Below are 27,581 nucleotides of genomic sequence, written 5' to 3'. Positions count from 1 at the left end.
GAGACAGGGTTTCTCTGTGGTTTTGGAGCCTGTCCTGGAACTAGCTCTTGTAGACCAGGCTGGTCTCGAACTCACAGAGATCCGCCTGCCTCTGCCTCCTGGGATTAAAGGCGTGTGCCACCACTGCCCGGCCAGGAAGTCGCGTTTTAAAATGACACAGCGTTTTTTCTGCTACTGTTGCCGAATCTGGAAATCTCTCTACAGCACGCCACCAACAAACAGCAAAAATCTGTGTTAAACTCTCTCTCCCTTATTTTTAAGCCTTCTCAGGTTTTTTAAGTGGGTTTAGTCCATCACGTGGGGCGCCATATGAAGTAATAAGGGCGGCGGGGCCGCTTCCCCAGCACCCCAGCCGCCCGCTCAACCCCTCCTTCTCTATTGAAGAAGGTTTCTGCTCTGAAAACATCCCATCTTCTTACCTTCTGGTCACTTCTCTCTGTCTCCTCCTCTCCTTCAAGTCAGAGCTCACAGAAAGACTTTGCTCTCCTTTTGACAATCATCGTGTAGACAACATGAGCTCATTCAAGCTGAATTGTCTGGAGGGAGCTAAATTTGTTTAGTAGACGAGCAATTTGGATGACAAGTGCCAGAACACACCAGATGGCACGGTTGGAGAAATGCTTTTCAAACGTCCAGCTCATGTTTCAGATGGCCTCTCTCTGTCCCCTGTTCTTATTTGCCTATGGTTCACCCATATGAGGAATACAATTGATAGTGACTCAGCACGAGACACATTTACAGCCCCTCCAAAGAATAAACGGTGAGATGTCACCCGGGATTATTATTGTGGATGTTTCCCAGACCCACTATTTGAAGATCATGAGACTCACTATTGCTTATTAAACAAGTATGTTACTTACGTTACAGATTTGGGCATTTTGGACAGTTCCCAATGTCAGTTAAGGCTTGGCAGTTCTTGGCAGGATATATCCAAAGTGTTTTAAAACATCTCTCCCCATTTTTGGCATAGTCTAAAGGATTTTATTGGGTCTCACTTGCTATAACTGCCATAATAAGGTATTTAATGGAAGGTGAGCTTTTTCTACTCTAGGTAAAACATCCTAAAATTCAAGACGAGGTTGTAATCTTTGAATCATTATAGTCTTAACATACCCTGAGAACAGGAAGAGAGAGATCAACCTTTACAGACACAGGTGGAATTTCTCCTCTGAACACTGATAATTCATGTGACATTTACTGTTTGTTTGTGTTTGCAGTGAAATTCTCAATCTTGTGCTGGGCTGTTACAGACCTTTGGAAAGAGCAACACAAGATGATGCTTTAGGTACACAAACACGGCAAATGTTTGTAATGCTGGGCATCCAGGGTTTTGATCTGAGGCTAGTATTTAGTTCACATTACAATCTTAACTTTTTTACTCTGTATGTTTGTCTCAGTATTTAAATATTTTGGAAGGCTTGTGGAAAGGGCTTATTGTGAATGAAGAAATAAAGCACCCCATAGTGTAGACTACACACACATGATGACTTAATTTTCTACTAAATTATTACATATATTTGCTACTAGGAATCCCATAACAATGGCAGAAGTAACGGTGGCAATCTCACACTTAATCCAGAGGTTGAAGATTCATTGATAACCTAAAATGAAACCTAGAGGAAATGCCCATGAACCCTGCTTACAGCTGTCAGGATATCCTTACAACAAAGTGCTGTACCTATACTGCACTTCTGTTCTTCTTACCAAGAGCTCCTGGGGCTCTGGCACATTGTTTTGAACATATTTATTTTTCTGGAGTTTTTGGTAATTTAGGAATGGTGTGTATAAATAGAGAGAACATTCAGGGAAGTGAGAAGAAAAGAATGCTGCCACAAAGCTGGATCTTCATTTCCTATACTGAAGGACATCCCTAACAAGGACATAGAGCTACTCAGAAAAGGTGGACTGTGTCTTCCTTTTAAAGAGACTGACAAGCCCCAAGACCCTCTATGTAAGTCAGCAAGTTAGAGATGCTGTGGTTGAACTTTGTCAGAGATCAAAGTCCTGGGAACCAAGGAAGTTGAGGGGACATGCCAGCCCCAGGGCTGTCAGGCTAGAGGTATAGATAATGCCATATTTTGGGTTGGATGTAAAGACAGGAAAAAGAAGACATCTTCTCTTGAAGAAAGTCCCATGGGAGGAATTCTTTCTTATGGGGAAGAGAGTTTAACCTTTTCTGTTCTGTTCAAGTTTTCGACTGCTGGGATGAGGCCTATATACATTAAGGATATTCTCTGCTTAGTCCATCAATATAAATATTAATCCTACCCAAAGTACTTAAAAAGATTAAAACTACTCTATCCTAATATTTAGTCAATCTGTGGTCCAGTCAAGTTACCACATGAAGTTCACTGTCATTGCTGGTTTTTAGTCACTGACAGGTGTCTTCTCAGCTCAGAGGAATAGGCAACTGCAAAACAAGCTGAGAACTGGAGATCTAATGGTGCCATGTGTAGTGATATTTCATTTGTATTTTAATAAATAAAGCTTTCCTGAAGTTCAGAGAGTAAAACAGCTGCTCTGGTCAGCCTTACAGACCAGGCAGTGGTGACACACACCTTTCATCCCAGTAGCCATGCTGGTTTGCCATAGAAACTGGTCGGTAGTGGTGCACACCTTTAATCCCAGCACTAGAGAGGAATATAAAACAGAAGGAGGCAGCTCTCACACACAGTCTCATTCTGAGATTCCTGGAGGCAGGATTGCCATTTCAGACTGAGGTAGAAGTAAGAGCAAGTGACTGACTGTTTTGCTTTTCTGACCTTCAGGTTGAACCCCAATTTCATGACATGATACAGCCATATTATGGGTTCAAGGTGCTAGGGCAAAAACCATAGGAGAATTATTGGCTCTTAGAGATAGATTGGTCAGGTTCTAGGATATGAGAATCATACATTCATTCACTCACTCATGTATATGTTCACTTGTTTCTTTCATTGAGATCGCAACTCTAATTCTACTTTTTCAGAGGTTCTTTTTAGTCATGTGTGAAAAATACTTTCAGCTGCTATTTCTCATTTGTTCACACAAACTCATAGAAGGCCCACTCTACAAAAGCAACTGTGAATGCCACGGTGGCTATAAATAATAAACCAGAACTCTTCCTTAGGTGTCTCCCATACCAATGGGAGTAGATGGAAGGAAATTAGCAAATGAAGAAAGTAATCTTAAAGGGTAACAAGTGCTACAAAAGTAAAACAACTTAATGGAGTAGCATGGCGCTTGGAGACAGGGGGTGTTACACTAGTTATATTGACTAATGAAGATATATCTTTAGAAGACCACATTGAGCTTGGAGTTCAGTGATGAGAAGAAAGTCCACTCAGAGATCGGAGGCAGCAACCTCTTCAGAGAAAGAATCGCCGATGTGAGGATTGAGTGTAGAAAACCATTTGTCTTGTTCTAGGCAGAGGAAGGAAACCATGTTACTGAAGCAGAACAGGCAGAAGGAAAAGAGGCAGAGAAGAGGCAGAGAGGTTGGCATGGTCAGATTTCCTTAGAAGGCTATAGAGGCTCAGATACAAGCCTGGCATTTTAATCTTAAAATGGGTTTTAAGCAAGAAGTACTATGACGTAACTCATGGTTTGATAAGATCCCTGGCCATTGGTGGGGCACAGCTTATGGAGAGAAGAAATGGAAGCAAAAGAAACAGACACATAGGAAGCTGTTGCCATCGCCCAGGTGAGATTTTAAAATAGTTAGGGAAGGACATTAGTGATGGAGAAGTCCACGGTGGAGAGATTTTTGTCAGTCTTGGGGTCTTACTGATGGGTTAGGCATGTGGAAAGTAAGAGAAATAAAGGATTCACGAGTGACTACTAGGATTTACTTTTCAAGGGCACTTATTTTTATTTGAAATTATTCTAATTGCCTACTTATTTTCTGCATATTTCTTCCCACCAGGGAAGCTACAGTGAGAAAAGGAGAATTGCTTGTCCCCCTCACTAGATGACATATTTAGGATGGTGTCTGATGCCTTGATGGATATATAAGTATCATTTGACTACTTAGTATAAACAAAGCCTGCGCTAAGGCTGAGCTAGCAAAGAAGAACGAGTAAGAAACATACTCTGTGAATATATATTCTGGCAGAGGGGGAAGAAGTAATTGTGTGAGTTGTTTCAGATCTTTATAAGAGTTTGGTTGCAAAATATGAAAAAAAAGAGGTTAAGAACAAACAACTTCTCTGGTACTTTTGTTGTTCTCCTGTTTACTGGCCCTGACTTCCAGGAGAGCAAGGATAGCCCCTAATCTTTGTACTGTACTAGGAATTTAGTGTATTTCCAGGAAATGCAGGAGCCTTTGCTTGGTCCTGGCACATCCTCAGCACCTATTTTCCTTCTAGAAAACATGGCCAAGTCTTCTTCTCTCATGCAGGCTGGCAATTCATAGATCCATGGGTTTCTTCCTGGACAGGCTTATAATCTCTATGTTCCCTTGGCTGTTTGTTCATAGCCCTGGGGAGCTCACAGTACACACAGCCTTGCTGCAAATTCAACAGTAGACAGTGCCTCAAGGTCACTAGGGAAAAATTAAATTTGTGAGGGAAATAAATGAAGGCCAATAAGCAGAGAGTGCCTGAAAACAGTACCCAGAGGAATCTGAGGCATGTGTGTATGTTTATTAAAACAAAATAGAACCCCCTACCTCCTCCATTCCACTGAAGGAACACATTTAAACCTTTTCTTATGAAGTCATTTCTTCCATGACATCTACTTTGAACAGGAAGTTTTGAAAAGAGCTTTGTCTGCCCCTAAGCAGCCTTATCCTCGAATAAGGATGAACCGTGAGGGGGAGATTTCATAGGGTTTTTGGTCAGCTATCAAAATGAGAAATGAAAAGCCTTCCCTAACCGGACTTGTGGAATGCTTTGGTTGCATAGCTGTGCCCGGTCACCCCCAGATTATTACTGTACATGTCTCAGTCAGAAAAGACGTTTTGGTTGTTAGGGAGTCGATAACTATTTATTTCACACTTTCTGTGTCTTGGTTTTCCCCTCCCTCATCTCCTCCCAAATGCTCCTTACCCATTGAACTCCATGCTTTCTCTTTAGAAAACAAACAAATAAACAACAACAAAAAGAATAACAGTGACAAACAAACACAAGTAAAACTCCCAAAACCCATAAAAACACAAGAATAAATACCATAATATATAAGTAAAAGATCAGTAAGATGAAAAAAAGTCATCCATCCAAGTAAACCAGTATGTTTTTGACCATGTCTCATAATTAACTTGAATGCAGTGTCAAGCAGTTTGGGAAGCATGAGGAGACAATGCTTTTCAAAGGTATTGGGCACACTGGAGCTCACCCCACAAGCTACTCTACCCCTCTTACTGGTACCCTCCAAAAGCATAGTCATACTTCTGCTGTGTGCTAAATGACTATTCATGGATTGTAGGAGTTCAACTTGTTCTCCAAGATATCAGAAGAATAATATAGTCAAAGAAGAGATGTTCAATAGAAAAGAAAACCACTGAGAATAGCATATTTCAATATAAGCATTTTCCCAGTTGAAAAGCTTAGCTATCATTGTACTGAGAGAGTATTGGCTACAGCTTCAAAGCCCTGGAGCCAGCTTTCTATTTGTATTGGAGATATCCCTATGGGCTTTTTTTAAAATTCTTTAAAATGACTCGTTTGGGTTTTGAATATGCTTTTTGATCCCTGAAGCTCCTTGGATCAGCTGTAGTTCATCTCCTTGAAGGGACTTGGGCAAGAGGAAGGTGAATTTCTGAGAGAGTCCCTTATTGGTGTTGAGCAATGAGAAGGGTCGGAGTCCTTGGTGCATGGGGTATGAAAATGTGTCAGCCTGTAGAAGTTCCTCCCATTCATAAGTTAGGCCTGTTGTTTTAGGAATCTTTTCACTCCCATGGTGTGTTTGGTAATTAGCATGTGCTATGAATTGGGATAAAAGATACAGAAAAGTAGTGAGTCTTAAGATCATACACTGTGTCAATCCCCCCACCTCTCTTTCTGAGACAGGGTTTCTCTGTAGCTTTGGAGCTTGTCCTGGGACTAGCTCTCTGTAGACCACACTGGCCTCGAACTCACAGAGATCTGCCTGTTTCTGCCTCCTGAGTACTGGGATTACAGACGTGCGCCACCAACGCCCTACTCTGCATTTTCTTGTGGCTACATATACACACCTATTTGTCTAAGTTTGATCCTAAAGCAGCATGAAGTAGTTTCTGCTCTTCAAGCACAGCTTAACCTAGGAGGTGGCTGACACATCCTATTGTCATCTGTGTAATCTACTCTATACTATATTCATCTACCATGTGGGTCCAGATCCAGCTTATTTGGACCTTGGAAAAACAACATGTGTGGAGTGAAAGGAACCTGCGAAATGAAATTGCTATGCCATTCCAAGGATAAATTCCACCAAACTGCCACAAGAAAGAAAGAAAAAAATTACTTTCTTGAAGGCACTGGAATTTTTAAATTCTATTATTTGCATAGAATTGAGGCTTAACCCCGTTCAGAAATGAAGGAAGCAGGTCAATAATGGTTGGTTTTTCTAGAGTTTTTAGCTTGTTTGGAGCAGGAGAAGGATGATGGTTTAGGTTTGGTCACTAGTCCACACAGAGATGAGTTCAAACAAGAATTGGGAGCTTGGAAGAAAGGTCTGAGTTGGAGAATTGGATTTAGGTAGGAAGCACGGCCCTTTAGATAGCTAGCTCGATGACTGATTACCTTGGAGAGGGAGAAATTAAAGGAATAAAATATAAAACAATTTAAAAAATGAAGGCCAATGTCTCTTTAAAGAGGGTGAAGAGGCAGCTGAGATAGGGAAGGTGGGCAGGAAGTAGAGGTGTGATGGATGTGAGAGTGCTAGAAGGGTGGCAGCTGTTTTGGGTTGACTTTTATTTCTTGATTTATTTTTGACACATGGCAGGGAATGGAGAGAAAAGGAGGCCCCAAAGCTGTTTATAGTAAGGAATGCAATGATAGTGTACCTGCTTTGTGAATGTACGCAGTGAGATTTTTCTTCAGTGTTTCAGTGAAGTGTTGGTTCTAGCTCCAAGAGTTGTTCTCCATTTTCAGTGTGTGCTTATGGCTTTGTTACACTCTTCTCAGGTGAGCAGCTGTGCACTGAAATGTGCCAGGGACGAAACTGCTAAAGAATTCCATGGAGGATGGATGGTCTTGGTTGGAGAATCATTTAATGGCTTTTAAAGTTTTGAGCAGATGGTGAAGCTGCATAAATGCCAATCTGTGAAGATTGAGAACTCATGAGTGATTTTGGTGTTGCCTTCAAATAAAATTATTTTGGCATATTTTGATAGTATGCATAGTTCTTTTCGGTCTTCATTAAGTGTAAGCCATGTAGTAACTGATTATAACTGGCAATGACTAATATAACTTTTGTCCTGCACATACAAAATACAAGTATATATGTATGTATTTGCATATATATAATGATGGATATAGATAAAGATATAGAATATAAGAAGCTCTATACTGCTTCTGAAAATATGCGGTCTTAAAGGATGGTTTATTCGAAGAGGAAATGTTGGGAAGAGGCACTACCCTGCCCTCTTCTTAATGAGTTTCCTATCTAGAGTTAACACATTTTGTCCCTCTCAGAGGAACTAGGTACCTGATCTGTCTTCCCTGAACCAGTTTTGAATATCCAGGCCCAAGAAAATTTATACCCATAGTCTCTCAGCTGGAGAGGAAAGGTGATGACATCATTTAAGATTTCGCAGTTTCCTAAATGTTCACATTAGACACAGTCTCACCCAAAGTGTTTCCTTTTCCACACCAGAAAAGAGGAAGAGTGCAGAACACAGACTCTTTGGAGAAAATTACCCTGGTCATGGTTCAAAAGAGGCAAGTCTGTGCTTAGAAGGTTACAAGGAACTTCCAAGAGGGTTAGACCAAAGCAGCAGTATACCATAACTACCACTATGTCTTCCAAATTCCGAAGAGTACCTTTATAAATGTTAAAGAAATTAAACTTAAAATAATGAATTCCATTATTAAAGAAAAGTTTAAAACTGTCCTAAGTCAATTGGGTTCTATATTTACAAACATATTGAAATAAACATGAAAGCTAATTGGAAGAATAGGGTGCGTAATGAAGCGTACCTTAAGGACAGGAGCCAGAGGCAACAGTTTCCCCCATAAACTATTTATTCTGCTTAATGGAAAAATTTTATGAGTGCCAATTCCCCTCAATAGTAGTTATGTGATATTGGGAAAATTACTTAAATTTTTGCTAGCGTGTATTCATTTGTTTTTCTAGATTTCTATTTTATTAAATTATTGTTAAACGTAATATTTAAGAGAAGACGCTTAGCAAATTCTAAGTGACAATTGACAATGTTAAATGTTATAGTTTGTGTTAATAAATTGATAAAATAGTAGAAATTGGAGTGATTCCAGGAGTGTAGTCAAGTCAATGGAAGAAAGCAGAGTATAATCTATAAGGGATGGCCACTGATCGCTGAAGAGGTGGTCCTACAAAAAATAATAATGACTGTTGTCATTTGTATTTCAATAATGACAGTGTTAGAGGCAGTCTGTACGGAGGGTATCCTGAAGACTCAGCAACTCTGTGCTATCTTCTCTGTTTTATAGACACAGAGTCTGAGACTTAGTCTGATTCGAAGGGTCAACCTCAGTCATACTGTTGGTGTCAAAGGCAGATTTAAACCTTGGTTTCTGGTTTATAATTTTACCTCATGTCTCCAGGGTTCAAAATAAAGTCTGTGGCTTTCCTAGTGTCACCATAGCTCTTCAGGTTTAGGCCCTTGGAAAGGCTGTATTTCTCCTCAGTGAGACCCTATGAGTCTGGACCAGAGAAGTAGATGCTGTAATCAGACCCCATTGGAGTCTGGATCTTGCGGAGGAGATAGAGAGGAGCAGGCTCTCCATACCTATTTGACTTGCAATGTGAAGCATCCAGTATTTTTTATTCACCCATCCTATGCTTTGTTCAAGTGAACTTGGCAGTATCCAAGAACTCTTCTGCTGTTGCTTTCACTTAATAAGCTACCCTGCAGAAGATGGCCGCTTATTGAATTCCTATTACACTCAACTTCAATACATTTGTCCTGGGAGGGTTGTTAGCACGTTCTTGCCTCTAATCTGAGCTTTCTTTAGATTTGCTGTGTGACTGACTCTGTGTCGGACTTGGTTAAAATTCCAATGATACTGATTTTTAGATGGACCTATGAGGCTTCAGAACTAATCGAAAGAGCACAGGTTAAAAAAGGAGGGTTAAATATTTTCTAAATTCAAGCTACGAATCTTAAATTTAACATGTAGTACTGAACATAATAATGGAAATAATGAACATCTTTTTCATCATCTTCTCCCTCTCTCAAGTATTTAAGAACCTGCTGTGTACATACAAGGGTGAATAGTAAGTACTAGACATGATAGAGACACATTGGTAACACAGTTTGGTCTCAAGTAATAGTTGCAAATTGTTAAAACGCCGTATAGGTTGGGATATAAATCTCATGATTTTGCAAAACAACAAATGTTTTTTCTTTGAAAACAGGATTTATATTTGTTCTGTATATGGCTGTAACCTATTCTTACTGCTCAGCATAAGCCCTAGCTCAGATAAATGCCTAGTAAGGCATTTTATTATTAGTTGACAACATTTCTTTTTCTTTCTTTCTTCCTTCCTTCCTTCCTTCCTTCCTTTCATTCTTTCTTTCTTCCTTTCTTTCGACAAGGTTTCTCTGTATAACATTTCTGGCTGTCCTAGAACTCACTCTGTAGATCAGGCTGACCTCTAACTCACAGAGATCCACCTGCCTCTGCCTCTGGAGTGCTGGGATTAAATGCATTTGCCACCACCACCCAACTGACCTAACATTTCTGATTGCAGAATCAAGAGGTTAAAATAAACAAGTTTAAACCCCAAGTTATTTTTCCTTCTTTTAATGAGTTTGTAATTTTTATTTCTGAGATAGATATGATAGACAAATGTTTAAATTCTGAAATTGGAAAATGTGTTTAATGACAGAGTTAAAGAATAGTTTATTCTTCAGTAAGAGCAGAAAGCTCACGAAGTTCTCTGCGAATCTTTGGTGGTTTTAAGCTGTAATACCAGACAGCTTGGGAAATTTCTCAACAAATGATATCTATTGGGCTATATATAATACTCTCTTGAAAGGCAACTAGGAAAATAGCTTCTAAATTTTATCTCTCTTCTGTTATTTAAAAGTAGAACTTACTTGAACACTTGAGCAAGTTATGGAGGGAATTAACTAGTTATCTGATAGCATTTTGCACATTTGAAAACATATTTAAAGGTGCTGGTTTCCCTTGAAAGTTAAGTCCTCAGATACAGGAATAATGGTCTCTGATTACTAACTTTTTTAGTGTTGGCTTGCATTTATTTTAAATGGCTTATCTTAAATTTAAAATTGGAGGCTGTATCTGACCATGCTGTTTGTGAAAGGGATTACATTTTACAGAATATTCCCATGCTATCTGAAACCATAGCAAATACTAGAGGTTTTTATGCTTGAAATGTGTTTTAATCAGTGATGGATTTTGAACTTTTGCCAGCCAATCCTGGACTCTTTAGGCCTAGGTCTGAGGTACACATTATCCAGATGTTTATAAAGTGCCTTTCTGCTAATGCCCTGTTTATACGTTGACTTTGTGGTTAAAAAACTACACTCGCTTACTTCAAAGCACCAGATGAAAGTATTTACATCAACCAAACATCCTATTTGAGCCACCCTCCAGCTCTTCAACACCCTCCCTGCTTTAAAGCAACTCGTTCTGTCATCACCCATTTTCTTCATGACGCATGCAAAAATTCAGTCTGTTTGGTTCATTTTCATGTGAATAGTAAATTCTGCAGAAGATCTTGTATGCATCTCCTCATTCTTGTACTTTATATAGAAGGTATTTTCTCCTCAAAAAAATTATTGCATTTCAAATGTTAGGGTATTAATTGAAACTATGGGAAATAAGTAGGAACAGACTCTAATTTCTCAGAACTCTGCAATAGATCTAACCCCCTCTTCCTGACTAGTCAGTTTAAGGCTATTTAGAAAGGCTCTTTGGAGAAAGGAGTAGAAAGGGGGAAGAAAAAGATATTAGAGCTGCCATTAAACCTTCAGGCTCTGAGAATACAAAAGCAGTTGAATTTCCTCCTTGCCTCTCACCCACTCCCTGGCCCAAAGCCTCTCTCCTTCCCTTGCTCCTCACTTCTTTTCCTCCCTCTCTTCCTTTATCCCTTGTAGGCAGTCTCTGTGTATAATGCAGACTGTTCTAAAGCCTTCAGCTCCCCTAAGCTGCCTCCCACAGCTGCAGCCTTATGATATCACACTTGACTACTTTCTTTTTCAAATTAAGAACATCTTAGAGGAGCTGGAAAGATGCCTCAGTGGTTAGAGCATTGACTGCTCTAGAAGAGGACCAAGTTTGGTTCCCACACCCTGATCAGGTGCCTCACAATTGCCTATGGCTCCAACTCCAGTGGGGTTAGCTCTCTCCTCTGGGCAGCTGCACACATGTGGCAGGCAGGCAGGCAGACAGACAGACATACACACATAAAAATAAAATTCTTCTAAAAAATATTACATATCACATATATAGAGTCATGCTTTTAGTTTTAAAATGTTTCATCTTTTTCTGATTATAAATGTAACATTTAGTCTTCTCATAAATTTAGAAAATGTAGAAAAGAAAAAAATGAACATAAAAAATCATTCATGATCCCACCACAACAAATATCATGTTTTTACAGACGTATTTTACTGTAAACATTCACATTCACACAAAAATGGGGCATAAATGTGTACAATATTTTGAAATATGTCTTAATCATTTTCTTGAGCATTACATATTCTTCCAGATATTATTTTGTGTCACTGCAGTTACCTGGAATGACTCTTCTGTTCTCTATTTGGTCTTTCTTGTCAAGTTCAAAAGAAAAATAAACCTGTCATTTCCAGATCCTAAATTGTTTTTACTATACCTTATTTTGTTCTGTTACTTATGCACAAAATTTCATTTGTTTACCATGATTTACATACAATTTGGCATTTTCCCTTTATTATCTAGAAAATTTTCACATTGTTTCCTTTGCTTCATAATTAACATTTGAATAATTGTGAAATATTCCATTAAAATTGAGCATCATAATTTATGCCAGTTTCCATATCATCAAGTTTTTAGCTTATTAATACTTAAATATGTATGCATTTATTTATGCGTGCAGATGTTTTGCCTGCATCACATGTATGCCTGGTGCTCACAGAGGCCAGAAGAAGGTGTTGAATCCTTAGGAATTGGAGTTACAAACACCTGTAAACTCACGTGGGTATTGTGATTTGAACCCAGCTCTTCTGAAAGAGCAACTATTTGAGAAAATACTGTTGTAAATAATTTTAATGTATTTCAAAACAAATATACTAGAATATATACATATAATCAGCACTATTGTATACATAACTTCTGTAAATCTAAACCTTTTTTTTTACACAGGTGCCACTGTGTTGGAAAATGTATCAAATATCAAATGTGTCTGGTATTTCTCTTTTGAAATTGTCTTTAGAATCTATTAATGGGCCAAAAAATTAAAAACTAGCCTTATTTTTATGACATATCTTGGCTTAAACTACAAATCATTCATTTCCACTCTTTCAAAAAAAATCAATTCTTTTTTTAAACACCAATTTTGCCTCCATTTAAATGACTGGAATGCTGCCAAATGCTCTGAAGACAATTCCAGAGGTAAAGTTCTCAAAATATTTACAGAAATGAGTGATAACTGCAATGACTGCAGCTTACCATAGTGATGGCTGTGGAGGGCCAACACTCTCTCTCTGTTAAGTGAATTTGAATAGCATTGTTGTTATATTTGTTGTCAATAATCGTCCTACCAGACATCATGTGTGTCAATTTCTTTTTTTTAGCATTTTTTAAAAATTTACTTATTTATTAAAGATTTATGTCTCTTCCCCACCACCACTTCCCATTTCCCTCCCCCCCTCCCCCAATCAATTTCCCCTCCCTTGTCAGCCCAAAGAGCAATCAGAGTTCCCTGACCTGTGGGAAGTCCAAGGGCCACCCACCTCCGTAGCTGGACCTTATTGCTTTCTGGCACTTCCATTAAAGATGGGTGCATGGGAGTGTACCAGTGCACACTGATGAGTGATTTTACAGGCATGGATGCCCAAGGAGAGCATTCTTTCTCTGTGGACAGGGATTTGCCTTTAAACAGACCCATTTTTTAATAAAGGTTCCAACTCTCTAACACTGTGGACCAGTAACCTTCGGAGTTTGTTGGAAATAAAAGTTTTCTGACTTCATCTTCTCAATCTGACATTCTGAAGGTTGAAGTCAATAATAATTCTAGCAAGTCCTCTGTGCTATTCTGACCCAGGATTGGTAAATGGGAATGTTTGCCTGGACAATAGAAAAAAACAAAGCTAAGGGAGATGATTCTATGATGAAAAGTGATGTAAGAAACCACAGGTTGGCAAATTTAATGCATGTTTTCCAAAACCATGATAACGGAGCAAAAATTGTGCTGTAGACACTTGATACATGAAAGCAAAACCAATAAAGTCTTTGTTGTTATGGAGCTGATGATTTGGAAAAACAAAAATATATAAATAGGTATAAAATACGCAGTCGAAATCAATGCTGTGTGACACTTGGGCATGAATGTGCACACAATATGGGTGATAATGATCATGGCCATCTACACACCGTGCTGCCTTTGAGGCATGAAAGGGTCTTTCAGTCTCTGCCAAAAGACTATTAAAGATTTGAGGCTTAAATAGATTCCCTTAAACACATAAAGATTAAAACCTGGCTTTAATGTTCACCATTTCTTAAGTTTGAGGTATTTGATGTATTCATGAATTCTGTGTTTGTGACTGCACCTCAAAAATGAGTATTTTGGTACCTGTCTCAGAATTAATCTAATAATTAATAAATAATAAATAATTATCTAATTATTCTTCAGTAAAATGATAATACTTTATAGTATTTTTAAATAAAAAGACAGATCATCAAAAACGCTTTACTAATAATATGGATTATTATTATTATTGGGAGGAGAGGTGGGAGGGAGAACTGTGATTGAAATGTAAAATAAAATTTAAAAAATAAATTTAAAAAATTGTCTGCTGTATACAGATAGCCCTAGTACTCAGTTGTGATTGGTACCAAGAAAACACTAGTTCTCTGATTCGTCATAGATGGCATATTGGTGGCCTGTCACTGCAGAAGAAAATCAGTTACAAGCATATCATATGACTGATGGCAGAAAAACAAATCATTTCAGCACATTTGTTGGGGGAGGAGGCCGATTGTTTGTCCCAGCTGCCCAGAACCAAAATAACCACACAGAAACTATATTAATTAAAACACTGCTTGGCCCATTAGCTCTAGCTTCCCATTGGCTAACTTTTATATTAATTTAACCCATTTCCATTAATCTGTATATTGCCACGTGGCAGTGGCTAACCAGCAAAGATTCAGCATGTCTGACTCTGGCTGCTCCATGGTGTCTCTCTGACTCTGCCCTTCTTTCTCCCAGCATTCAGTTCTGTCTTCCTTGCTTACCTAAGTTCTGCCCTATTAACAGGCCAAGGCCGTTTCTTTATTCATTAACCAATAAAAACAACAAATAGAAAGAAGGGCCTCCCACACCATACACTTTTATGTTAATTTGCCACAGATGTCCAAATGCCTGTGTGCTGGAATGTAAAGCCTTCCACGGTCACTGCGCTAGCATCATGCTGGCTCTCTACTAGTTGTGGCACAGGCACACACCTTCAAGAGTTTGATTCTGTTTATTGGTTATGCTATCATTTGTTTCAACAGAATGACTGTGGGGTTTCAAAAACCCAAATGAGTGTTAAGTATGTCTCCATCTCCGTAAATTCATTATTAGTCCTTTAGCATGTGGATCCTGTGTACAGTTCTTGTATTTCACTGTGTTACCTTAATGTTCCTTCATCTGTATGGCTCATGGTTTGTTGTTGGTTGTTTTAAGATGCAGAATTCTTTCATTCCCCTGCCACCTGGTATGTGACTCCCCTGTTTCATTCCTTCTAGATTTTCACATTTATACATGGAAATACAGAAAACATCATGTTATATCTTTCTTTTTACCATACTGCCAAGGAATTTTCCAAAGCAAAACAACCAGGACACGGTGTTTTTATAAGTTTTGCTACATATTGAGGGATCTCTATATATACAGAGCAGGCTATGGAGACTGAGTCATGACACTTGAGAACATACTAGCTGAGGTTTGGTTTATCTGGAGTGTCTGCAGCTTTCCCTTTCAACTTTTTGATCTGTCCCTCTCCCCAGTTTACCTACCAGGTCAGTCCACTCTGGGAAAGCAAAGTGTTCTGATTCCAACAGTAGTGTCTTCACAAAACACCTCATGGACATGCCTGCATGTTTGACCAAATGCCAGAGCACTTTCTGGCTAGTCAAGTTGACACAAAAATTAATTCATCACTACATCTTAGAAAAATGAGGGCTTAATAGTTCACAAAAAAATTATGGTAGGTGGTTGACTTGTTATGTTGTGAAAAGCCCAGGCTCATTCTCTCTGTTTTTACTTTTATACCTTTGTCTTTGTGCTGGATGACAGTGGACACAGATAGCTATTGGTCCTTCAAGCTTCTATTCTTATTGTCTAAGTGAGAAAGGAAACAACAAGGTACAGAAAGAATTGTCTCAGTCACTGTTCTGTTGCAGTGAAGAGACACCATGACCAAGGCAGCCCTTATAAAGGAAGACATTTAATTAGAGACTTACTTAGCGTTTCAGAGGCTTACTTAGTCCATTATTATCATGGCAGAGAGCATGGCGCCTTGCAGGCAGATGCTGCAGCAACACCTGAGAGCCTCATCCTGATTCTCAGGCAGAGAGAGGGAGACTGGGCCTGATGTGGACTTTTGAAACCTCAAAGTCGTTGACATACTTCTTCTAACAAGGCCATACCTCCTATTCCTTGTAATGCTTTCAAACAGTCCCAATCCCTGATGATCAAGCATTCAATTGTATAAGCCTATGGGGGCCTCTCTTACTCAAACAACTACAGAAGGACAGAGCTCCTTCTCTGAACTTTTGCCTTGATATTTGGGTAGGAATGTGCTATTTGTCCACCTCTGCCACAACATTTTAGCAGCTAAGCCATTTTCTAGACCCAACATTTTATTTTTCTAAGTTCATCCTTGCATACATTTTACTTTTTAAAGATCTTGGTTACATTAATGTTTGTTGTATAGTTTATTTTATCCTTTTTGTACATTTTATAGGGTTTTTAAATTAACTTTTATCTGGACTACATATTTATTAGTAATGTGTTTTGATGATTTTTTATTTTAAAATATTATAAAATACTGCCATTTTACTAAAGAATATTTTTTGATATTTTTATTATCAAATACATTCAGCATGAATACATTTGTTGAACACAAAGATATCATCAAGCAACATCTATAAAATCTTAAAATATGGTTGATCATATAAATCCTTGCTTTATAGAAGGAAGAGTTATACGTGGACTTGACTTTTTAGAAGCACATTCTAGCATGTGATGGTAAAGCACTGTTTACAGAACAACACAGAAAGGGCAGTTGAGGATGGGCATCTCCAGTGCTACCCAGGTAATTGCAGAAGGTTTATAGGAAGAGCCATCTAATTGAACCTGAAACAAAATGTCCAGCTATTATCACCTGGAGGGAGCAGCATGCCTTGGGGGTCAATACTGCGGAAAAAAAGGCACCTTCAGTAGGCTAAGAAGCCTCTTTGAGCTGAGGAGTAGAGTGGGACTTGTCGGGAGTGACAGGTGCTGAGCACAAAGAACAAAACCGTGGCCACACTTCAGATTTTCTACAGCACAGCTTTGTATCTTCCTTTCTGGCAGGGAGAGCGAGTGGAGAGTTCTCTACATAGGATAGATGGGAAATACTCCATCTAGAAAGTTTTAATAGCTGGGATACCGTGAGCTATACTCCTGTCTTAGTCTTTCTTACAAAAGGATGAATAGGCTTTTCACAAAACCCAGTTCTTTATGAGATGGAAGAAGTGTGTGTGTGAAAAACTTTCCATGGCCAGTGGGACTTAGGAAATGTTCAGCGAAGCAGGCTTCCCAATTCTGTTATTTCTCAGTGCCTGTGAGAGACTAGTGTACATGCAAATCCTCCAGTAGGGAAATAGGCCCTGACTTAATCGTATGTCTTCTCTCTCCACCCAGTAAGCTTTCTTAGGTTCATATCTAGTGGGTTATGCATTGAAAACAATTGATACTTTCGCTCTTATCTATTTTCCTCAAGTCTCTGACTTTCTCTTGCTGGGAGCATTTAAAATGTTTGTGTGTATGTACAGTGCCCTGTGGGAGTGTGGCTGCATATGTGCCAAACCTTGCATGTGCATGTCAGAGTTGATCCTCTGTTTCTATCTTGTTTGGAACATACTCTCTTCATTACCCACCTCTATGCAAGCCAAATTATCCAGGCTGTTCTCTTCTGGAGACTATGTCAGGCTTTTTATGGGTTCTGGAGATTGGAATTAGGTCTTCATGTTTGGATAGTTAGAGCTTTACCTACTGAGTTATCTCCCCAGTTCTATTCTGTTTTTATTTAAATTTTAAAGAATAAAGAATGTTAAACTTTTCAAATGTCCTCACTTGATGTTAGCCAAGAACTATCACATGCTATGAGTAGTAAGGTCAATTCTGTTCTGGTAAGAAGGCATGAGCTAATGATAATGTATAATGGAAATTTAGGCTGTAGCAACCTAATGAAAGATAGTGGTCTGAATGAACTGTTTGTCTGTCTGTCCATCACCAGCACATCTACTGTCATCCATCTATCTGTTTATCTATCATCTGTCTATCATCTACCATTGATCAGTGACCTACCTATGGTCTTGCTATGTAACACAAATAGGACTTCACCTGAATCCAAAGTCTCCTCCCTGGGATTATAGGCCTGCATCAATACACCCATTTAACTGATATTTAGATACCTTTCACTCTAATTAATTAGCTTAATTAATTAGTTACAGGGTTTTTCTTTTTTTTTATTTTTTAAATTTATTTATTTATTAAGGATTTCTGCCTCGTCCCCACAACCGCTTCCCATTTCCCTCCCCCTCCCCCGATCAAGTCCCCCCCCCTCATCTGCTCGAAGAGCAATCAGGGTTCCCTGACCTGTGGGAAGCCCAAGGACTGCCCACCTCTATCCAGGTCTCGTAAGGTGAGCATCCAAACTGCCTAGGCTCCCACAAAGCCAGTACGTGCAGTAGGATCAAAAACCCACTGCAATTGTTCTTGAATTCTCAGTATTCCTCATTGTCCGCTATGTTCAGCTAGTCCGGATTTATCCCATGCTTTTTCAGACCTAGGCCAGCTGGCCTTGGTGAGATCCCAATAGAACATCCCCATTGTCTTAGTGTGTGGGTGCACCCCTCGTGGTCCTGAGTTCCTTGCTCGTGCTCCGTCTCCTTCTGCTCCTGATTTGGACCTTGAGATTTCTGTCCGGTGCTCCCGTGTGGGTCTCTGTCTCTGTCTCCTTTCATCGCCTGATGAAGGTTAATATTCCTGAGGATGCCTAGAGCTGACACAGACAACAGTAGGTAGTTTATCACATAGGACATTTCTTTGGCTAAAGTTATAGTTGACACCTGTCAAATTATTTTGGTGTCTCATATCTTTATCACTTGCGTCATCATTGTTAAATAAACCATATACATCAATAATTTATTATTCTAAGTCTTCATTTTGATTAATACTGATATAGATATGTTATATTAGAATAGAAAATGAGAGGGAGACCAAATTAATGTGATGAAACAAGTATAAATAAATAAAAACTGTATAAGAAAAAACAAAATCAAATAGAAAACATATGTTTTGTGATATTGAGTTTGAATTGCAAATTACATAACAATATTAGTATTTATGTCAGACCTTTTAAATGCCAAGATGTTAAGTGTAAAATTTTAGGTATTTAAAAAATTTCTGAAATTGTTTCACAGGAAGATACTTCATGCTGTCCTTGTATCTCCTCTACATTTTTGAATTTTAGAGAAAGAAGCCAGAAGTTGTTTCTCTGTGCTATGGCTATTAAAACACAGGGTTGCTTTTTCCTCTAAGCATTCTGACCATCTTCCTTCTTTTCACACTCTGGTCTTGTTGGGTGCCTTGCTCTGTTTGGGAAGACACTCGTCTCTGAACCTCTGCTTGTAAAGTGTTTCCTCACTGGGGTCTGTAGAGATTAAAATACTGATCATGTCTGTTGGGAACACACCCCCATGCAGCTCCTTTTCCCTGTGGAATACATTTAGGAATCTGACTTTGTTCTGCCTCTTTTATACCCTTTCAACTGAATTTCTGAAGTTGGAAATAAAGGTGGCTCCCACCCATACCGCACTTCTCTCCTGGGCAGGTCTTTTGTTCTTAACTCATGGGGAGAGAGACTGTTTTGGTTTTTCCCTTTGTGAAATTATATGGTAGAAACTTCTGTGCTTTTGTGTAGTTAATGACAGTATAAAAGTCTTAAATGAATTTACTTTTACTATGGTTAGTGACAGTTTAAAAGTCTGAGATGAATTTACTTTTAAGATGTTAGATCTAAAAGAAAAAAATACAATAAAACCAATTGTAATTATTCCAAGAGAGTTACTTTCAAATTACTTTTTAAGACAAACAAGACATTCTACTAAACAGAGAAAGTCTTTCTTTTAAAACATCTCTAATAAAGACGTTTTTAGAAGTTCAGACACAAGAGCCTGCAGCTTCAAAAGCTTAATCTGCGTGCCATTCTCATGGCCAGATCCTTTCTTCAGAAACAGTCCCAAGCTCTAAGTACCCTGTATGTACTTAACCAATGTGTTATTTGCTCCTACAAAACTCGGCCTGTTCCTCCTGGCGACAAATAACCATCCTCTTGTCACCTGCTTTCCACAGCATGTGACATTAGCACCACACAACTGCTCTCTGGGTCTGCTGTGAGCCTTGCACATTCAAAGTCCTCAGCGGTATAAAGAACCTGGTGCCTTTAGAAAGAACTAGTCAGCAGTGATTAGCTTTAAAGACGTTAGACCTATGTGTGGCAATCAAGGGGGAGATTTCAAACTTACTTGCTTAAACATGGTATGCATTTTATGTAGATATATGGAAAAAATTCAGGTGTCTTCAAATTATGTCACTTTTGTAAGATGCACAAGAAATTTAATGAGATTTAAAGACCTGGTGGCAGCTTTCAAGTTTCATTTTTTAAATATGTTCATTTTATATTTTGTGTATGTTATCATAAATCTCATAAATTAGGTATACAGAAACACAATTTTCCAAATGAGAAAATACTAAGATTTTCTTTTTTAAAATCTGGAAATTGCAGCTTGATTTTTATAAATAAATTTTTTCCTTGCATATAATCCAAAAGTTATGAAATCTGCCTCCAACTTGCTCAGTGCTGTCATTTTGATATGTTCACAGAGTTGTGCAACACTCACTGAGTCTAGAACATTTTAATTAATACCCCAAAGAGACTCGATACTCACTAGCGTTCACGCACATTTGTAAACTTACTACATTTTATTTTCATAGAGACTGAGGATGTCTCTGGGGTCAAAATGCTTGCCATGAGAGTATGAGGACCAGATCAAAGGAACAATGGAAAAAATAAGAAACAAACAAAAAAGACTCTTTAGACTTAAGCTGGGTAAATGTAGCCTGCCTTCCTGTTATCCTAGAACTGCAGGAGACAGAAAAAAGTAACCATTAGGTGTATGCTAGGTAGATTAGACAGATCGACAAGTTCTGGGTTCCTCATCATGCAGACATTAATATATAGATTAACCATCACAAATAACTGTTTCCATTAGTGCCATACATATAATAGATTTCCTTTTCTTCTAACAAAATAATCAGCATTTCTTAATAGCATTGCAAAAATTTCTTGGTTGTTTTACTGTTTTTTTCTATGCAATTTTCTGCATCATCACAGGGTTGAATATTCTGTGTTTTGTGTTTCGTTGGATAGTGGGGAGGCCCAGTGTTAGTAACTCTAGAGCTGAGAGAATCTGACCTGGTTTCTTGCTACACATGTGGATCTTGTCTATAACCTTGATGGGTTTCAGAGGCTCCCTCGCCCTCCTTATGTGAGTCCATTTCTTGGTTATTTTATGTGGGATTCCCCTCTTCATGCTCTTCATGAATACCATTGGTTAATAAAGAAACTGTCTTGGGCCTGGCAGGGCAGAATAGAGGTAGGCAGGAAAAACTAAACTGAATGCTGGGAGAAAGATGGCAGAGTCAGAAAGACACCATGTGCCATGTAGCCACCAGAGGGGAAAGACGCCAGCTGCTAGCTGGACCTTGCCAATAGGCCACTAACCTCGCAGTAAAATATAAAATAATGGAAATGAGTTAATAATAGATGTAAGAGCTAGCTAGCAATACGCCTAAGTGATTGGTCAAGCAGTAATTTAAATAATATAGTTTCTGAGTGATTATTTTGGATTTGGACAGCTGGGAACAAGCAAGCAACCTCATTACTACAGTTATTCTTGGTTATGACAGCATTTCACTATCCTGAAGAGATTATGCCAGTTTGCCACATTAGGATTGTCCAAACTACAAAAATGTAATCTTTTAAATGACATAATTATTAAACTTAGGTTTGTGCAGTTTTATCAAAACTAAAAGTTATATTCATATAAAAAGCAAATCCACACATCAGTAAAAGTCTGGGTCAATATATAAGTGCTTAAGATAAGTTTTCACCCTTGAGGTAATCTGGTGGTACATTTTCTCAAGTCCTCACACAGGTGTTCAGGAATATCAAGATGGTGTGCCCAAGATCCCGACAGCCTGTATCACAGTGGAAGATGCAGAAATGATGTCACGAATGGCTTCTCGTGGGAACAAAATTGTTGTTCATCTGGAGATGGGAGCAAAGACCTACCCAGATGCTGATTCCTTCAACACTGTAGCAGAGATCACTGGGAGCAAGTATCCAGAGCAAGTGAGTGACACGGGAGGACTTCTGGTAGAGGACGTTCTGGTCTGGTGGTCATTTTTAGAATAGTTAGGAGAGAACATGAATCTGTTAGGATGGCCCTCATAGACTCATTAAAACCTGAAGCTTCATATATTTTCCCCATTAATTGTTCACCACACTAAAGAATGGAAGACAAACTCAAGGGCAGAATAAGACCCACAGCATGGAAAGTCAATCTGAATGGAAGAGAAAGTTGTGTGTATTCCCTTTAGAGCTAGAAATCATCCCAACAATTGATACTGTGTTAATTTTATGAATATTTTAAGAATCATTTCAAAGTACAATAATGTAGAATCTAGTTTCTTCATTACGAATCAAGGAAACTAACCTAGATAGAAACTTCTTGTCTAGGTCTGCACAGAGCTACAAAGTCTGCGAAAAAACGAAGCTCAGAGAAATACAAATTCAAACCAAGCTTTGATCCACAGTTCAAGTGAGGATTCCAAATTTCATGTATATTTCAAATGATTTTAGAAGCATATCTACACTAGCCAAATGTTAAGTAATGGGCTATTTGTTCCTGGACTTTAGAGAACTTATCTCCAAAGCAACTGGCCTGTCACTGATCTTTATAAAGATATGTGCCACTACCAAAATTAGTGTGAGAAGCAGATGAGACGTGTCTACCAGAGAGCTTGCATGTGTTGGGCACATCATAGGCACTCACAGAATTTACATATACTTAATATGATACAAAATATGCAAAATATTTTGTAGACATTCTGATATAAGTCTTTATTAGTGACAACTATAACTCTGAAAATGCAGCTTATTATTTGGAATTATTCATAATTCCAGTTATGGGGAGTGGAGGAAGCCCTGAGTAGTGAAGTCCTGAGTGTGTCTTTGTTTAGCATGGCCATGTTAGGGTCCCTTGACTTAGACCCAGGGAAGTGACAAAATCCCTTCCCTAGCTGGTGATTCTCAGGGGGTTGACAAAGCCTTTCTCTGATCCATGAGAGAGTGTTGATAGTATATGCAGAAAATGTCCACCATATCTGTCCTCTCTTAGATTTTTATGACCTGCTTCCTTACAGAGACTGCTCCTACTAAGATTAGCTAAACCTGTGTTCTTGCTCCAGCTTTTTGCCCTAAACCCTTTCTCCTTGTTTATCTGTGTGGAATAATCCACCTCCTTGTTCATCTATATGCAAAAACCCCACCTCCCTGTTCAACCCTATATAGCATAGGGAGCTTCCAAGATGTTTCATTTCCTCCATCATAGAACCTTATCTACCTGATTCCAGCTTTTCTGCATGTCTCTCTGTGTGTGTCCTTTCTTCATCTCCCCAGTCAGATCCATCTCTGGACATGGCAGGCCGATGCATCTTCCCTTCCTCTGAATGTCGCTTGTGGTCTGGTGATGTGTAACACCTTCTGCCTGGGTGGGAACACTTTCACCAATTTGAGCAGCTGTTTAAACTTTGATGAGCAGAGTCATTATGAAAAGTTTTATATTGGTTAGTACATTTGTTCATATCATAGCCTCCGGCTGGAAAATTTTAGGGGATGGGGTTAAGTTTTAAGCTGTCAAACCTGTTCTTTCTTTTCTTTCTTATTGTAAACTTTTTATGGCTGAGAACCAGCCAAACTAAGTCATGGGAGGAAAAAGATATGTGTGGCAAGCATGAAACATTTCATTGTTTATTTTCCAAATTTCTGAAACATGCTTGTGGCCCTGCATGCCTCTGGGCTCAGCTAAAAAGCAAACAGAAACAGCTCCAGCCAGACGACTTATTTTCAGTAGACTGCCACCCAGGTAGGCAAAGCAAACCCAGGTGACTAGGCATTCCTGGATTCAAGTCATCCTGGTTTACCAGATAGGACTCACAAGCATGGGACTGTGCTTGTTCATAGACTGTACACCTTGCCCTGATTAGTGATACAACAATTTGAAAATAACCATAGTTACTCATGAAGACTAATACACATTCCCGGTGTGCTTGGTGCTGGTAGGTGTCATTCTAGATTCTTTTCACATATTTATTATCTCCTTAATAAGTAAAGTTGTTATCCCCATATAACAGTCAAGGCAAACAAAGCTACAAGGAATCACAGAGTTTGTGATCTGGGCAGCAGACCTGGGATTCAGTTCACATCTATCCTATCCAATAACCTATGTTCTCAGCCATTCTTCACAGTGTACTTCTTAATCTCTTTCTGGTTGTAAAATACTTATACCTAAACAAGGCCCCTTTTTACGTGGAATAAAGGAAAATGGAAGCAACCGTCAGTGTTAGAAGTAGAAAATGCTTATTGAATACATGTGTATGTAAGGCATGAGATTAGGAGTCATTCTGAGCCAGAGAAGAGAAAAGATAAAAGGGTGTTTGCTAGTGGCTGGTGGGCACATTCAGAAGTGCCAGCATGGCTGTAATTGCATCATTGTACTGTAATTATTTATTGCTTACATGTCTACCTTTTTGCTACATTTCTGGGTACTCTGAACATATTTATTCTATGCTTTAAAACACTGAAAGGCTGTGTGCAGTGAATTCTGTGGGCAGTGAATTCCGGAATGAATTTAACCTCCCCTGTAGCCCTGTATGCTGGTTGGCTTGGTACTGACTGCTGCATATTTCTGTGGCTTACAGTTTACTCTCGTCTTTATTTTCCTCAATCCCAACAACAGGGTTGATTACTACAGTCCTCACTTTAAGGATGAAGAAGCCAAAGAAGATTCAGATGCGATTAACAACTAAAGTCAATGATATACCCCACAGTGTGACATAAAAGAACACAAAGTATGTGAAACTAGGAGTATCTTCAGCTGATAGTGTTTGTCTAGTATGTGTGAAGCCCTGGCCTTGATCCCCAGCATTGCATTAAAAATGGGAGTGGCGGCATTTGTAATTCCAGTGCTCAGGAGATAGAAACAGGAGCATCAGAAGTTCCAACTTGTTCTTGGCTACTTGACAATTTTAAGGTCAGTCTGGGATACAGAGGACCTTGTCCCAGAAGAAAACAGGGCATAATTGTAATTCTTGTATAACTTGACTTAGTCACTGCACACAGCCTTTCAGTGTCTCAAAGCATAGAATAAATATGTTCAGAATATCCAGAAATGCAGCTAAAATGTAGACATGTAAGCAATAAATAATTACAGTACAATGATGCAATTAGAGCCATGCTAGCACTTTTGAATGTGCCCACAGTGCTTTCTATCCCCGCCTGAGATGTGGAACTGAATTCCTCGCTTACATGTGAACACATGTTAGTGATTAACTTCCAATGAATGGTGGCCAAGACTCGAGCCAAAAGAGCAATTGGCTTGTAAGCAGTGTGTTTTTCTCTTCACACATTGTTTGTTCATGCTAAAGTAGATGCCAGTTATCATGTTGGGAGGGCACATTAGGCCACACATGGGGGAGGTTCATGTGATAAGGACCTAAAGCCTTTTGCCATCACACAGCACAAGCTGACTGACAAGTTGGTCTAGATGCCTGACTGCAACCCTGGCCCATTCATGTCAATGATCATGACAGACCTCACTGAATCATGCCAGATTCTTGACCAACAAAAGCTATGGAAATAATAAATATTCATTTTAAGACACTAATTTTTCTAGAAAACTCATATATCAATCAAGAGTGGACTGGAATATAACAGAATAACTGTGTCTGAATTGTCACAAAAGCTGAATGGTGAAGATGAGAAGTATGAGCTAGAGTTTAATGAGTTGGTAAGAATTTATTGCAAGACGTCCTATGCAAAGGAGGTGGCTGTGTGCACAAACACATGGACGTGTGCCACAGCCAACACACTTAAAAAATTGCACAATACTGGATGAGAGACAAGTCACACAGCTCAAAATGAACATGATTTTGAGAAATTTATCATGTTATAATGTAACAGCTGCTGTTCATATAGTGAGTATGATCCAAATGAATTGTTTTAGAAGAGAGGAAATTGATCAAAACATTGTTTGAAATGTTTATTTGCCTAGATACAGGGAGGAGGGGCTTGGTCTTGCCTTGAAGTAAAGTGTTAGACTTTGTTGACTTCCCATGGGAAGTCTTGCCCTTTCTGGCAAGTGGAGAGTGAGGTTGAGAGAAGGGGATGTGGGAGGAGAGGAGGGACTGGGAACAGGGATAGCTATGTAAAATGAGAAAATATTGTATTAAAAAAATCTTAATAAAAAGATAGAACACTTATGTAGCTTCATACACAAACCTGCCCAGTCACTAAATTATACCTTGAGAAAGACAAATCAAGTTTGCCTACATTCTATTTTGTTCTATTGTCTTGGGGCAACCAAAATGTTACCTTTTCAATGAGGCAGTTAATGTTATACTAATATATTTTCCTAGCATCAAAATACATATTATTTTGACTTGCCCTTATGAAAATAAAGGATTTTAAAGAGAAAAAAAAAAACCATAGAGTGCTATCATATAAGGAGTCAGGGCTATTCAAAGCAGCCACTTTTCTCTGGCACTTCACTGTCTGGGTATATGTTTTGAAAACTTTTGCTTAATGTAGAGCCAAGAAAATAACTAATGAGGAACACCTGGGTTTTCCCTGGGACTTCACTGCTGCAGTTCTGCTACAACAATCAGGTAGAAATTAATATTTCATAACCAATTAGATGATTTCCTATGTATCATGTTACTCAGCTGAGATTTCAGGAATAGAATTGCCCATATCAACTTGTTATTCGATGCTATACCTCATTCATTGACTGACTATTGAGTGCTACCTATGTATTTTCCACAGTGATAGACTCATAAGCCTATTTTGGCATTTACAGAAATCTCTAGGTATCTAGTTTCAAGTTTATAGTTCTAATAGATAATAGCAATTCATGATGAAATAAATAAATAAGAAATCTGTGTAGGTCTGGAGAAATGGCTCTACATTTTAAAAACTCTATTTGCTCTTCCAGAAGATTCAAGTTCAGTTCCTTCCTAGCATCCATACACGATGGCTCACAATTGCCTATAACTCCAGCTCCAGAGGATGTGGTGCCTCCTTCTAGCCTCCTCAGACCCTTGTACATACGTGGCATACACTCACACATACACACAAACATACACTAACAAAAAATTAAAATACTGATGATTAAGTTGGGTTTTTAATAGAAAGTCAATATTTATGCTTGAAAATAGAGAACAATGAAGATATTTGTTTGGAAATTTATCAACTCAAAAAGATGCTATTAGCATTTTGGACTCACCTCACTATATTATTTACTGAATAGTTTTACATACTTAACATACTTACATTTTTATAAATACTGTCAAATCCTGTTTTTAATTAGCACTTGAAAAAATACCTCTCATTGTTGCAGGGGCTTCTTGTTTGTCCTGGCCTCCCAGAACCAAAATAACCACATAGAAACCATATTATTTAAATCACTGCTTGACCCATTAGCTCTGACTTCTTATTGACTAACTCTTACATATCAGTTTAACCCATTTGTAGTAATCTGTGTATCGCCACATTGCTGTGGCTTACCAGCTAAAGTTCTATCTGGCTCTGGCGGGGCTACATGGTTTCTCTCTGACTCTGCCCTTCTTTCTCCCAGCATTCAGTCCAGTCCTCTCTGCCT

At 38.7% G+C, this 27,581-nt stretch overlaps 1 protein-coding gene across 5 annotated transcripts in view; it reads left to right on the top strand.

The window, feature by feature from the left end:
- Nucleotides 1–27,581, top strand: part of Cpq (carboxypeptidase Q) — a 357,049-nt gene that overhangs the window by 112,915 nt on the left and 216,553 nt on the right. For all 5 annotated transcript variants that reach the window (XM_041637438.1, XM_041637441.1, XM_041637437.1 and 2 more), the window contains one exon: nt 21,787–21,994. In XM_041637438.1, coding sequence (XP_041493372.1) covers nt 21,787–21,994 — 208 coding nt within the window. The remainder of the gene's footprint in view (nt 1–21,786; nt 21,995–27,581) is intronic.

The sequence above is a fragment of the Microtus oregoni genome, unplaced genomic scaffold (assembly GCF_018167655.1).
Source record: "Microtus oregoni isolate MIOR12 unplaced genomic scaffold, Mior012 000053F_ref0000044, whole genome shotgun sequence".
NCBI lineage: Eukaryota > Metazoa > Chordata > Mammalia > Rodentia > Cricetidae > Microtus > Microtus oregoni.
This window is presented reverse-complemented; position numbering and strand designations above follow the sequence as displayed.